Here is a 13,602-nt window from a genome sequence, read left to right on the forward strand (position 1 = left end):
GTTGTCCTCTAGCTGTATATTGTTGAAGCTCCTGGGTACACAGCAGAGCATCAGCAAGTCATCTGAGCTTCCTTCTAAGGTAGGAATTTAAAATGGCTCAGCTTTTAAGAAGACTTAGGTCAGTCTGAAGGGGTTTTCTACAGGTAACACTACCACCACCACCAAAAGGACTTATTAACTAAGACCTGTGTGTGTGACATGATACTAGGTGCTCTGTATCATGTACTTGGTCCTTACATTTTTCTGATTCACAGCTTGTAACAGAAACCTGTGTACCTGAGGACAGTGGAAAACAAACAGATGAGGCAACTTCATGTATCAAAAATGAAGGAAAAGCTGAATAAAACCCGTAATTCATGCCAGCCAGCCCTAAGCCCTTATTTATGAAGAACTGAGAAAATAATAATCCAAAATTGAACATTTTCAATGATTAAAAATAACACAGATCTGCACTGAATACCATGTAAACTACTTAATCTTTAAAATTATCTTAAGTTAAAAGAATAATACTATTACTATTATAGGAAAGGCTTCTTTTGATTCACTCCCCCCCCCAAAAAAGACAAAAACAAAACCAAAAAAACTGTTTACACCAACACAAGATGCATGCATATTTGAAGAAGTAGATACAGTACATGCAAATTTCAGCAACACGCAGTCAGTTTAAGTTATTTTCATACCTTAATCTTTGGTTCATCCTTTAATTTGTCCCTTTCTGGAACTCTGTCTATCTTCTTTAGCTTTTCTATATCTTTCCTTTTTCGTTTCTCTTCTTCTTTCCATTTCCTCCTCTCTTCTTCTCTTTGTCTTTTTCTTTCTATTTCTCGCCTCCTTCTTTCTTCTCTCTTTTCTTCTCTCATCCTCTAGAAAGAAACATCAACACAAACCTTCAAACAAGATAACTGCCACCAAAAACTTAGTCTTGAAGGTACGGTGGGCACCCACTTAACTGTATCATCTTTCCTTCCCATTTTCTATCTCCTTAACCCCCTCACCACCCCATTCAAAATATGAGAGAGAATAAAGACCAGGGCCTGCTAATATCAGAGTCTCCCAATGCTGCCTTACTACATTATCCAGAGGCTTTCAGGAAATCAAGAGAGTGTCTCTGGAGCAAGCTAAGGACTCCCTGGTTTTGCAGAGTGAATCTTTGGTCCAACACCCAGAGTGAAGGAGAAGGCCAGAGAGTGAGGCCAATGAGCCAACTCTTCAAAGAATAATGGCAGAAAAAGCAGCTATCTCTCCTATAGGATCCCAATGCTCTTATATTCACAGAATGCAAACCAATGAAATAGAAGTATTGAGAGAACTATAAAAACAAAAGGTTTACCTGCTTGTTTTTCAGGAAGCTCAAAAGTGGGGTTGTCTTTTTAGCTACATAAATGTAAACAGATTATTAATAATACTTAATCAACCCCTAGAAAGGATTCCGTTTTCTGACATTCCCTGCCAACCACCCAAGGTGGGAAAACTACACCCCTTAAACAGTAAGTTCACAACTATATTATTGGAAAGAAGTTTTACAGTATTCTATTTTGATTCTGAAGGTTTAAAATAATTTTGTAAAAGTTAAGAAATTCAAATTAAAACAATAAAACAATTATTAAAAAGACCAATTCCCGGTCAGTGAGAATAAAGTGCAAAGGACATTCTCTTGTTTTATAGATGGGAGTATAAATTTGCTCAACCAGGAAGAAACTGGGGTAAGGGGCTAAAAATATCTAATACTTTTGACCCCATAGTTCCACTTCTGGGAATTTATTCTATGGAAACTATCGGAGATGGGCTTATACTATGCATCCATTAATAAAAACCAAGTTTTAGAAGAATATTTAATTCATTCTTCAATATTCTGAACAATGCTATCTAACCTTGTAGCTAGCTTTTCGAAAAGCATACTTCCTTCCTAGGATAAATTCCTAGGAGTGGAAATCCTGGGTCAGAGGCTATGCTTATGTTTAGAGCTGATGTAGTAGTGACAACTTACTACTAAAACCAATATCCAAGCTAGAATTTCTCAAGTGGTTTTCAATTTTGCAGTAACTAACTTCATTCTTTGACATTTTCAGGTCAAAATTTTTTTTAGGAATATGAGCTTATTACTAGAAAACACCAATTGATCTTCAAAGGCTTACCAACATCTTAAGGTCCTATATGAGTCTTCAAACTTTTTATACTTCTGTTACATTTGTGTGGCACTAAATAAGTCAGAATTTTTCCCATCTTATCAATGCATTCTCATAATCCTGTGAAGCAGGTATTATCTGCACTTTATAGTAGAACAAACAGAGTCTTAAAGAAGTTAGTGCCTTTCCCATGGTCAAACAGCTAGCAAGTGACAGAAGTGGGAGTCTGACAGGTCTTCTGATGAAAAAGCTGTTGCCCTTAATTCCTTTTGCCCACTTACCTATTAGTTCTCTATTTTTTGCTTCTATTTCCTCTAGCAGTGTCTCTGGAGTAGATGTCATTTTCTCATTATCTGCAGCATAACTTTCCAAAAATTTTCTATATTCTGGATCTAAATAATTATTTAAGTAAACAGAAAACATAGCAGACTTTAAACAAAATAGGAAATATTATCTATGGGAGAACTGCAAGCTATAGTTATGGGACCTTCAGAGACTATCATTTATAGCATGTAAGCAGTTTCTGCATCAGTACACCTCACTTTAATTAAACTCAGCATATGAAAATCAGGTGTTCTAAACAGATAAATGAGGGCAGATGTCCTAGATGTGGCACTAGAGGTGATGGTAACTTCTGGAATTCTTTCCTAGATGCCTCCGACATCAGAAAGAGTAACACATCTGAGTCATTATGTTGTATCTGGAGCATGCACTGTGGAGCATGTCACTTGATCTAGTCTTCACAGTCTGAATCTATGATATAATCAATAAGCAGCTGTGTGTTGAGTCTTTTCTATGTTTTCCTTATAAAATACCCATTAGAGTAATAAATAATGGAAACCAAACTAGTTGATTCTAAAATGCCAGTCTGATATAAAACGTTGCAGCTAAGTCCTTAGCCAACACAACCACATTACAGAGATCTCAAAATCTGGATCCAGTTTACCGTAAATGGCAATTATTTCAGTTTTTTAGTTCTAGTATTTTAGTTCAATGTAATTACGATGTGTGCAGTTAACTGCATATTCAAAGCCTAGAAAATAGGAGTGGCCACTACAGATACTTTATATTAAGTTACTCAAGTATAGAAAATTTTCCATCACAGCTCTCAATGATAACTCTTCCTCTTTATAAAAATGGAAACCAAAAGTCAAATAAATAATCATAAAAATGGTAAGAGGCCTCAAGGAGTTGTAATTTGAAACATCTGACTTTTCCCCACTGTCTTCTTTTTTTTTTTTTTGCGGTACACAGGCCTCTCACTGTTGTGGCCTCTCCTGCTGCAGAGCACAGGCTCTGGACGCGCAGGCCCAGCGGCCATGGCTTACGGGCCCAGCCGCTCCGCGGCACATGGGATCTTCCCGGACCGGGGCATGAACCCGTGTCCCCTGCATCGGCAGGCGGACTCTCAACCACTGCGCCACCAGGGAAGCCCTTTCCCATTGTCTTCTAGTGAATATACCTAAGGTGATTTGCTACTCAACAGTCAAAATATATTGCTTAATGGTGAAGGGATGAAAAGCCATTAGCCAAAGAGAGTGAAAACTAGAGGAAACCCACCTCCATTCTAACAAGCAAAGCTTTCATCAGTGAATTACATTTCTCATGAACTTTATTTCCTATGTGTTCTTAATTTAAAAGATTGGAGTCCACTTAATTCCCACAAAGGTAATATTTTTAAAAAACCCATGGCCCTACTATATATACAACACAGGGAACTCTACTCAATATTCTGTAATAACCCATATGGGAAAAGAACCTGAAAAAGAATGAATGTATGTATATGTATAAAAGAATCACTTTGCTGTACACCTGAAACTAACACAACATTGTAAATCAACTATATTCCAATATATAATAAAAATTAAATTAAAAAAAACATGGCATTAGCATTACATAACTAGAGCTATACTGTACCATCATCGATAGTCCCAACTTTAGTATCTCTTTTCTTAGTCTTCTTTTTTGCAGCTTTTTGAAAAGGTGCAAATTCTACTATGGCAGGATATTCCTGACCTGTTTAGAAAAAATAGCATACTTGTTGTAAGAAAGAAAAGGTCAAAAGTGGATACAAGAGACTCAACCCACCATTCTCTAGGCTTCCTTTGATAACAGTGGTCTGAATAGGTCTCCCAACAGGCATAAATCACATTGGCACAACTAAAATCAACATGTTACCAAAGGAGCCCCCAGTTCATACTGATAACTTAGTGAAAAGATATGGGAGGGAATTAGAATACTCATTTAAATTCAACTTCTAAGTGTGATACTGTGATATGTGGGGGAAAAAAATCTACAAACTAATTTTCATTTAAAAAATACATCAGAGAGAATTCCCTGGCAGTCCAGTGGTTAGTACTCGGCACTTTCATTGCAGGGGCCTAGGTTCAATCCCTAGTGGGGGAACTAAGATCCTGCAAGCCATGCAGCATGGCCAAAACAAACAAACAAAATAACCAGATCACAATACTGATTATACAGGGGTATAAATATGTCAAGAGTCACCAAATGCACACATAAAATGGATGCATTTTAATATGTAAATTATACCTTAATAAAATTGATTTTTTATAAGTGCAAAAATATACATCAGAAATATCTAGAACAGGTAAAGCTACAGAGATAGAAAGTAGGTTAGTGCTTGTCTAGAGACAAGGAGTAACAGCTAATGGGTACGAGGTTTCTCTTTAGAGAAACGTGTTCTAAAATTAGATTGTGGCGACAGCTGCACAACTCTGTGAATATACTAAAAAACACTGAACTGTATACTTTAAAAGGGTGGATTTTATGGCATATGCATTATATCTCAGTAAAGCTGTTATTAAAAAATATACCAGGAGACACCAAAAGCACAGGCAACAAAAGTGAAAAATAGATAAACTGTGCTACATCAAAATTAGGAACTTCTGGGGCTTCCCTGGTGGCACAGTGGTTGGGAATCCGCCTACCAATGCGGACACGGGTTCGAGCCCTGGTCCAGGAAGATCCCACATGCCGCGGAGCAACTAAGCCTGTGTGCCACAACTCCTGAGCCTGTAGTCTAGAGCCCGCGAGCCACAACTACTGAAGCCCGTGTGCCTAGAGCCCATGCTCCGCAACAAGAGAAGCCACCACAATGAGAAGCCCGCGCACCACAATGAAGAGCAGCTCCACTTGCCACAACTAGAGAAAGCCTGTGCGCAGCAGCAAAGACCCAACGCAGCCAAAAATAAAAATAAATAAAATAAATAAATTTTTTAAAAATTAAGAACTTCTGTGCATCTAGGGACATAATCAACAGAGAGAAAAGGAAGCCTATAGAATTGGAGAAAATATTTGCAAATCATATATCTGATAAGGGGTCAATATACAGAATACGTAAAGAACTCCTACAACTCAACAAAAAAAACCCAAATAATCTGATTAAAAAATGTTCAAAGGACTCAAATAGACATTTCTCCAGAGATGGTATACAAATGGCCAATAAGCAAATGAAAAGATGCTATGTGCTCAAGCATATGAAAAGATTAAACTATTACCTCACTAATCATTAGGGAAATGCCAATCAAAACCACAATGAAATTACCATCTTATACCTCTCAGAATGATTACTATTAAAGGGGAAAAAAACCCCAGAAAATAGCAAGTGTTGGCAAGGACATGGAGAAATTAGAACCTTCATGCATTGCTGGTGGGAATATAAAATGATGCAGCCACTATGGAAAACAGTATGGTGGTTCCTCAAAAAAATTAAAAATAGAATTACCATATGACCCCACAATTCCACTTTTGGGTATGTATTCAAAAGAAGTGAAAGCAGAGACTTGAACAGATGCTTGTACATTCATAGCAGCATTATTCACAATAGCCAAATGTCCCTCAACAGATGAATGGATAAAGAAAATGAAGTATATACATACAATGGAAAAGGAGATTCTGACACATGCTACAACATGGAGTAACCTTGAGGACATTATGCTAAGTGAAATAAGCTAGTCACTAGAAGTCAAATACTATGATTCCACTTATATGAGGTACCTAGAATGGTCAACTTCATAGACAGAAGGGTGGTTCACAGAGGTAGAATGTAGTTGCAAGAGGCTGGGGGAGGGAGAAATGGGGAGTTGTTTAACAGGTAGAGTTTCAGCCTTACAAGAAGAAGTTCTAGAGATTGGTTGCAGAACAATGTGAATGTACTCAACACTACTGAACTGCACATTTAAAAATGGTTAAGATGGTAAATTTTATTTGTGCATTTTACCACAATTTTTAATAATGCAAAAAACAAAAAAAGCAATGAGGTAATGATACATACTATAACATGGATGAACCTTGAAAACATACTAAGTAAAAGAGGCAGTCACAAAAGGCCACATATTGTATGATTCAGTTCATATGAAACGTCCAGAATAAGGAAATCCATAGTTAGATCAGTGGTTGCCAGGGTCTAGGGGGAGAGGAGAATGGGAGATGACTGCTAATGAATACAGGATTCTTTTTGAAGTAATGTAAACATTCTGGAATTACATAGTGGTAATGGTTACAAAACTTGTGAATATACTAAAAACCATTGAATTTTATGGTATGTGAGTTATGTCTCAATTAAAAAAAAAAACCCAAGTGACTACTGGAAAAATACAGCAGATCCCTGCTATAGAATAATGTCATACAAGGTATAAAATTCCATCCTGGGCTTCCCTGGTGGCGCAGTGGTTGGGAGTCCGCCTGCCGATGCAGGGAACGCGGGTTTGGGCCCCGGTCCGGGAGGATCCCACATGCCAGGGAGCGGCTGGGCCCGTGAGCCATGGCCGCTGGGCCTGCGCGTCCGGAGCCTGTGCTCCGCAATGGGAGAGGCCACAGCCGTGAGAGGCCCATGGACCGTAAAAAAAAAAAAAAAAAAAAAAAAAAAAAAAAAAAAAAGTTCCATCCTTAGATCTTTGGCATGTAAACATAAGCCAGGATAAATTACTAGAATTGACCATTAGTCATCACAAAGCAGTCACACAGGAAACAAGGTTTTAGAAATCCTAGTGAATGCAGAATCATATTACCTTAATAACTGATATATTTGAGAAGGAACAGATAAACCAGACTGAAACAGAAGGAAATTGTGGAAGATAGGCTGAAAAAAACAGAAGTGAGGCCAAACTATGGAAGATGCTGACTACCAGACTAAGGAATTTGGACTTTTGTTCACAATTGCTATCTTAAGTCACTATTTTCAAAAAGATTAATTTCATGGCAATATAAGACTATTAAATTATACAGAAAGTGGAAAAAAATGGAAAATCCTATAAGGTTAGAGACTGGTTGTCTAAGCATTTGGTGATGAGGATATAAAGTGTGAAAGTATTACTAAGTCTAGATGAACAAGATATTACAAAGCAGTAAATTGACAAAATCCATCACTTGTTTAAATGTAAGGGATAAAAAAGAGAGGAAAAAAGTTAAACACAACTCAGATTTCCAGGAAATCACTGCTATCTACTGGAATAAACTTGGAGTGGAGAAGTAGCTGGTTTGAGGGGATTAATAAAAGCTGGACAAACACAGTAGCAATCCTTCAACTTTTACTGGCATATTCCCTGACAAAGATTTCCTTTTTACCAACTTTGAACTAATACTGAAAAAACATAACCTAACAAAAAGACACATCATTCACCTATGATTGCAAAGCCAAAAGAAAAGTGGCAAGTGGAAGTTTGGACATTCTCTGGCTAAATGTTTCAAGCAGCAGATAATAAAATGAGAGCTAAGGCAGAAGTTTTTCTTCCCTATAAACTCCTGGATACAAAGTGGGAAATCATCAAGTTCAATGTTTTAATTATATACAACTTAGAATGTTAAACAGTACTCCAGCTGGCAACTATTAACATAAAGAATCTGACTTAAATAAGTGTTAGTCCTTGAAGCAAGATGAGAAGTAAATATTTAAAATTTGTCATACAAGTTAAAAGAGTCATTTATCAGTATCACTGTTGAAACTAGTAAATACTCAAAACAACAGATCATCTAATACCGGGCAAAAGAACAGTCACAGGAGAAAACTGTGGCAATTTCATTCACTTGATCAAACTACAGAAATAATAGGTTAATACAAATACCTGAGGACTGTAAAAAGTCATATTATCTACTTATAAGGCTGTCATAAGCTTATCAAATGTGTAAAACTCTTTAAATGTTGCTCATCTTATCACCCAGGATTTTTAGAAATGCCACGAAGGCATCGAGAAAACACTGTGATACTCACATTGTCTTAAACATACAAATGACAAAGAAACCACCCCCCTCAGTTAAAAGGACTTACCTTTATTGTCAAGGAATACATAACCATCAAAACGATCCCTGAACAAAATAATGTCCTCCTGGTTTTTAAAGTTGATGTATGCTCTGGCATACATATGAGGATACAGGCTGCAGGGAGGAAAGCAATTATGTCAATGTGCTTGCAGGTGTCTGACTGAATTACAAGTATGCATATGTTAAAAAGATAGGCTCAAAAATCAAATGGAAAACATTAGTAGGATTAAAAAGAATGGAAGAAACCTTTTTCATTTACCCCCTCCCTCTTTTATTTATTTATTTTACCTAGTATCATTAGAAAAAAACTCAAAATAATCATGCTCAGGCATAGGCTGAAGATGTTCCTGAAGCTGCTCCTTGGTCAAAGTGGGCGGTAATCTCCGTATTACCACCTTAAGAAATGAATAAGGAAAATAAAATTAGTACAAATCAATTTTCTGTCAAACCTGAATCACTGTCCCTGAAGAAAGTTGGCCTTTAAAAGGTGAGATCACTTATAAAAACCCAAGAGAATGTTCAGAAAGCTCAGAATGATTAGTCAAACATAATAGTAACGTAGTTTTAAAAAAAAACCAACTCTCAGAAACGAGAACTGCCTGGAGCAAGGAAAATCTCAGGTTCTGTTAACCTGAAGCCCCACAGTTTACTAGGTCTTCGCCTCATTTTCTATCACCCATTTTCAGTAGTGGTAAGAAATTAGTAAACCAACGCTGGTCTTTTGTGGGTGCCATGAATTCTTGATTTATTAATATTTCCCTACCACATCCAACACATCCTAAAATAAAATCCTTACTCAATCAGCATAAAGAATTCAAAATTCTAAGGAATACCACAAATTCCCTCATTGCTCCCCAAATAAGGATGCACCCGATCTGGCCCCCAGACCATAATATCCCCCACCCACCCACTCCCTCAACTAGCCTCTATTAATTTTCCTATCACAAACTACTCCCACCCTTGATGGCCTCTTCACTATTCAATAATTCCCCTCCAATTCCTCATTCTTTTCACTATCGCTCCCCCTCCCATTATAATCTCACAGCTCTGACCTAAACCCTTCTTGTCTGGGAATCCCCCCGCCCTCCCTCACTCCCATCCCGGGGCTCGGTGGGGAGGGGCTCCCCCATTTCTGGCGGGTGGATGAGACAGGGTGATGCGATTTTCACTCGTGAAGAAACAGAGGAAGAGACTGGGAGAGGAAGAAGGCAGCCCCTTCCCAACCATCCTCCACGGGTGGCGGAACGGTCCCGCCCTCTCCCGGGCCGACAGCCAGCCAGACACCTTGCTCAACGCCTCTTTCTTCTCCTTGTTCCGATCCTGCTTATCTTCCGCTTTGATGCCGTCCCCCGAAGCCCCACAGACGCTGCCTGTGGCCCCCGGGGGAGTCAAGAGGGTTACTCGCTTCTCCTTAGGCCTATGCTCCTTCTCCTCCTTCATGGCCACGGCTTCGCTCCTCATCGCGGTAGCTCGGCCTAAAGTCCACTACGCCGGCACCTAAAGACTCCCGGCCCACTCCGAACAGAGCCCCGCCCCCAACAGACGCCCCTCCTTCAAAGCGGAAACCTGCTTTACTTTGGGCCCCGCCAGGATCTCGCGAGACTTCAGGACGTCCGGCTTCTTTCAGTGCAAAGGTTGTAACACCTGGTCTTAGCTTCCCGCCCGCGGAATCCCCGCACCGCCCAATCCCCTTGCGACCCAGACTCCCTCGGGGCACGTCATTAGCAACTCCGCCATCTTGGCTGGGACGAGTATTTCACGGACTACAAATCCCGGCATACAAAGCATTTACTCAGGCTTCCCTGGTGACGCAGTGGTTAAGAATCCACCTGCCAATACAGGGAACACGGGTTCTAGCCCTGGTCTGGGAAGACCCCACATGCCACTGAGCAACTAAGCCCGTGTGCTACAACTACTGAGCCTGCGCTCTAGAGCCTATGAGCCAAAACTACTGAGCCCACACGCCACAACTATTGAAGCCCGCGCACCTAGAGCCCGTGCTCCGCAACAAGAGAGGCCACCGCAAGGAAGAGACCACGCATCGCAAGGAAGAGCAGCCCCCGCTCGCTGCTTCTGGCCGGGAGGTCCGGAGTCGTAGGTGTTTCAGGGTTCCTATTTGTAAGTAAATGGAATCCTTAATCTTCAAAGTGTAGTGTTTTCCAGATCTAAAGATACTTTCTGCGGGCTTTGTTTTCCTCAGATAAACCCGATGTTATCCAAAGTTTACCTCACTAGGGGAACGACTTGTATTTTCTATCATTAGTTGTGAAGTGTCCTTTCAGAGGCTTTAGAGTTTTTTTTCCTTATATTGATTAGGATTCAGACACTTAATAAACACGCACAGAACACTGACATTAAAGGATCATTATAACCAAAATGTATGAGATTTGTTTTCATCACCGTTTTTAAAAGTAAAAGGAACCTATCATGGTACTGATGCCCCGCAGGGAGGAGGAAATAAAATAAAACCCAACTTGCTTTAGATGGGATTGCCCTCCTTCCCGCTTTTAAAAAGGCTAATTATGCATTATTTATAATAGCCCCAAACTGGAAACAACCCGAATATCTGTCAACCGGCTAATGCATAAACAAAATGTGGCACATCCATAGATCGAAATACTACTCAGCAATAAAAATGAACCGATACATCCATCCACATGAGTGAATCTCAAAACGATTATGCTGAGTGAAAGAATCAGGACACAAAGAGAATACATGCTGTATGATCTCACTGATATGAAATTCCAGAAAAGGTAAAACCATAGTGAGAGAAAGCAGATCAATGATTGCCAGGGGGCGTCGGGGTTGGGGAGAAGGGATTGACTGCAGAAGGGCTCCAGGGAACTTTTTGGAAGTATAAAAAATGCTCTTTATCATGATTGTGGTGGTGGTTGCATGACTGCGGACATTTGTGTAAACTCATTGAATTGTACACTTAAAATTGGCAAATATTATTTTATGTAAATTATATTTTATTGAAATTCAGCCCCTCAGATTAAAAGAAATGCAAAATTTGAAAAATATTGCTCAGCAAAAGCCCCAGGGGGCTCCTCAGGAGAATGGAATGGAATCTGTCTCCTTCTCCAAACCCAAGAAAAATCTTTTTCCGTGGAGGAGCTGGTTAGTAGTGATCTTGAAGAGACAGCTGGCAGTGGAAGTCTTTACAAGAGGAAGAAATCTATCCCCAAAAAGGAACCAATTACTGACCCTAAAGAGGCAGGAAACAAGTGTCCCCAAGAAAAAGAGGAAATTCTCTTGTAAATGTCAAGTATTCTGTTCTGGGTTTTTTTAATGTTTTATTATACTTTGTTAAAAAGGAAAAATTGTACATTTTAGAATGTTTTTATGAGTAAATTTAATGTACTGAAAATGTAAAAAAAAGAAAAGAAAAAGAAAAAGAGGAAATTCTCTTCCAAGGAGGAGCCACTCAGCAGTGGACCTGAAGAGGCTGCTGCCAGCAAGAGCAGCAGCTTCAAGAAAAAGAAAAAGCTCCGAAAGCTGCCCCAGGATGATTAGAATTGACATTTCCCTGGTGAGGCATAACTTGCAGAGATATTTCCCAACCCAAGCCTATATCTCAATAAAAAGAAAAATATTGCTCTAAATGATAGAGCGTTTGTATTTCATCAAATTTAAGATACCATCGAATCTAAAACCATTATTTTATATACAAAGAAAGAAAAAAATGCTGCCAATTGAACTATGACACACTATCAATTTTAAGATGTATCTTGATTTCAGAGGTGTTAAAATGTGAAAAAAAGTGTTAGTATCAATTGAACATATTATATCTCCATTATGGGCAATTAAGGAAAAAGGAGGTGAAATGGGAGAGAAGGGCAAATGATAAGCCAGAGAGAGACACAGACACCCCCAGCAGGCAGGAACCAAGTTAAGGATGCAATAGAAACCCAAGGCAGAAAGCTGGCTCAGGGCCAAGGACCCATTTTTGCTGACGTCTAGAATATATTATCCAGACTCCGTTCTTAAATTTTCTCACTTCTGTTGCCAAGCATATGCTTGTGTTCCTAATTCCTGTTGCCAAGGCTATTTCCCTGTATTTGGAATCTGTTACTCACTCTTGCCTCCAGCACCTGCCCACTCGTACAAGCCTAGCTTAAGTATCTATCTGCCTCTGAACTCCTACATAGCTTTGCATTTACATCTTGGTGTATGCCTGTTTTGGAGTGCTTGCTAGCTTTAAACAACTGCTGTATTTCAGTCGTCAGAGTTGGGTGTTCCAGGGCTCAGTCCTTAGACCCCTTTTCTATCTACGCTCATTCCTCTGTTAGTCTCATCTGTTCTTGTGGATTTTCTCTCTTTGCTGACAACTCCAAAATTTATATCACCAGTCCATACATCTCCTCTGAATTCCAGACATATATCCAACTGCCTACTTTGACATCTCCACTTAGATGTCTAACACATTCAGATTCTCTGAACATGTCCAAAACTGAACACCTGATCTCTCCCCACACCGCCTGTATTAGTTTCCTATTACTGCTGCAACAAATTACCACAAATTTTGGGGGTTAAAATAACACAAATTTATTATCTTACAGTTCTGTAGGTTAAAAGTCCAACAGAGGTCTCACTGGACTAAAACTGAGGTGATGGCAGGACTGAGTTGCTTCCTGGAGGCTCTAGGAGAGAATCTAGTTCCTTGTCTTTTCCAGATTCTTGAGGTTCCTCATATTCCTCAGCTTGTGGCCCTTCCCTCCATCTTCAAAGCCAATAATATAGCATCTCTCGGGACTTCCCTGGTGGTCGAGTGACTAAGACTCCGTGCTCCTAATGTAGGCAGCCTGGATTCGATCCCTGGTCAGGGAATTAGATCCCACATGCAGCAACTAAAGATCCCGCATGCAGCAACTAAGACCCATCATAGCCAAATAAATAAATAAATAAATACAAAAAAATAGCATCTCTCTCGGACCATGCTTCATCTATGTCTCTTTCACTCTCGCTTCTGCCTCCCCCTTCCACTTTTAAGGACCCCTGTGACTACGTTGTGCCCACCTGGATAATCCAGGATACTCTCCCTATGTTAAAGTCAGCTGATTAGCAACCTTAATTCCCATTGCCATATAAAGTAACATAGTCACAGGTTATGGGGATTAGGGTGTAGACAATTTAAGGGGGCATTATTTTGCCTACCACACACTGTAAAGTTTCTTTTGTTTTTTTAAAGGGAATT

The 13,602-nt window shown here is 39.5% G+C and overlaps 1 protein-coding gene across 2 annotated transcripts in view; it reads right to left on the bottom strand.

Annotated features, from left to right (window-relative positions):
* Nucleotides 1-9,951, bottom strand: part of UPF3B (UPF3B regulator of nonsense mediated mRNA decay) — a 16,246-nt gene extending 6,295 nt beyond the window's left edge. Inside the window, exons 1-8 of one of the 2 annotated variants that reach the window (XM_007451737.1) lie at nt 9,690-9,951; nt 8,694-8,800; nt 8,413-8,519; nt 4,044-4,142; nt 2,408-2,518; nt 1,331-1,374; nt 681-863; nt 238-276 (exon numbers count right to left, since the gene is read on the bottom strand). In XM_007451737.1, the coding sequence (XP_007451799.1) occupies nt 238-276; nt 681-863; nt 1,331-1,374; nt 2,408-2,518; nt 4,044-4,142; nt 8,413-8,519; nt 8,694-8,800; nt 9,690-9,866 (867 nt within the window). In that variant the 5' untranslated portion in view covers nt 9,867-9,951. The remainder of the gene's footprint in view (nt 1-237; nt 277-680; nt 864-1,330; nt 1,375-2,407; nt 2,519-4,043; nt 4,143-8,412; nt 8,520-8,693; nt 8,801-9,689) is intronic. The other variant, XM_007451738.1, reaches the window with a different exon arrangement.
* Nucleotides 9,952-13,602: the final 3,651 nt, after the last annotated feature.

This window comes from Lipotes vexillifer, unplaced genomic scaffold, assembly GCF_000442215.2.
Source record: "Lipotes vexillifer unplaced genomic scaffold, Lipotes_vexillifer_v1.1 scaffold1844, whole genome shotgun sequence".
Classification (NCBI taxonomy): Eukaryota; Metazoa; Chordata; class Mammalia; order Artiodactyla; family Lipotidae; genus Lipotes; species Lipotes vexillifer.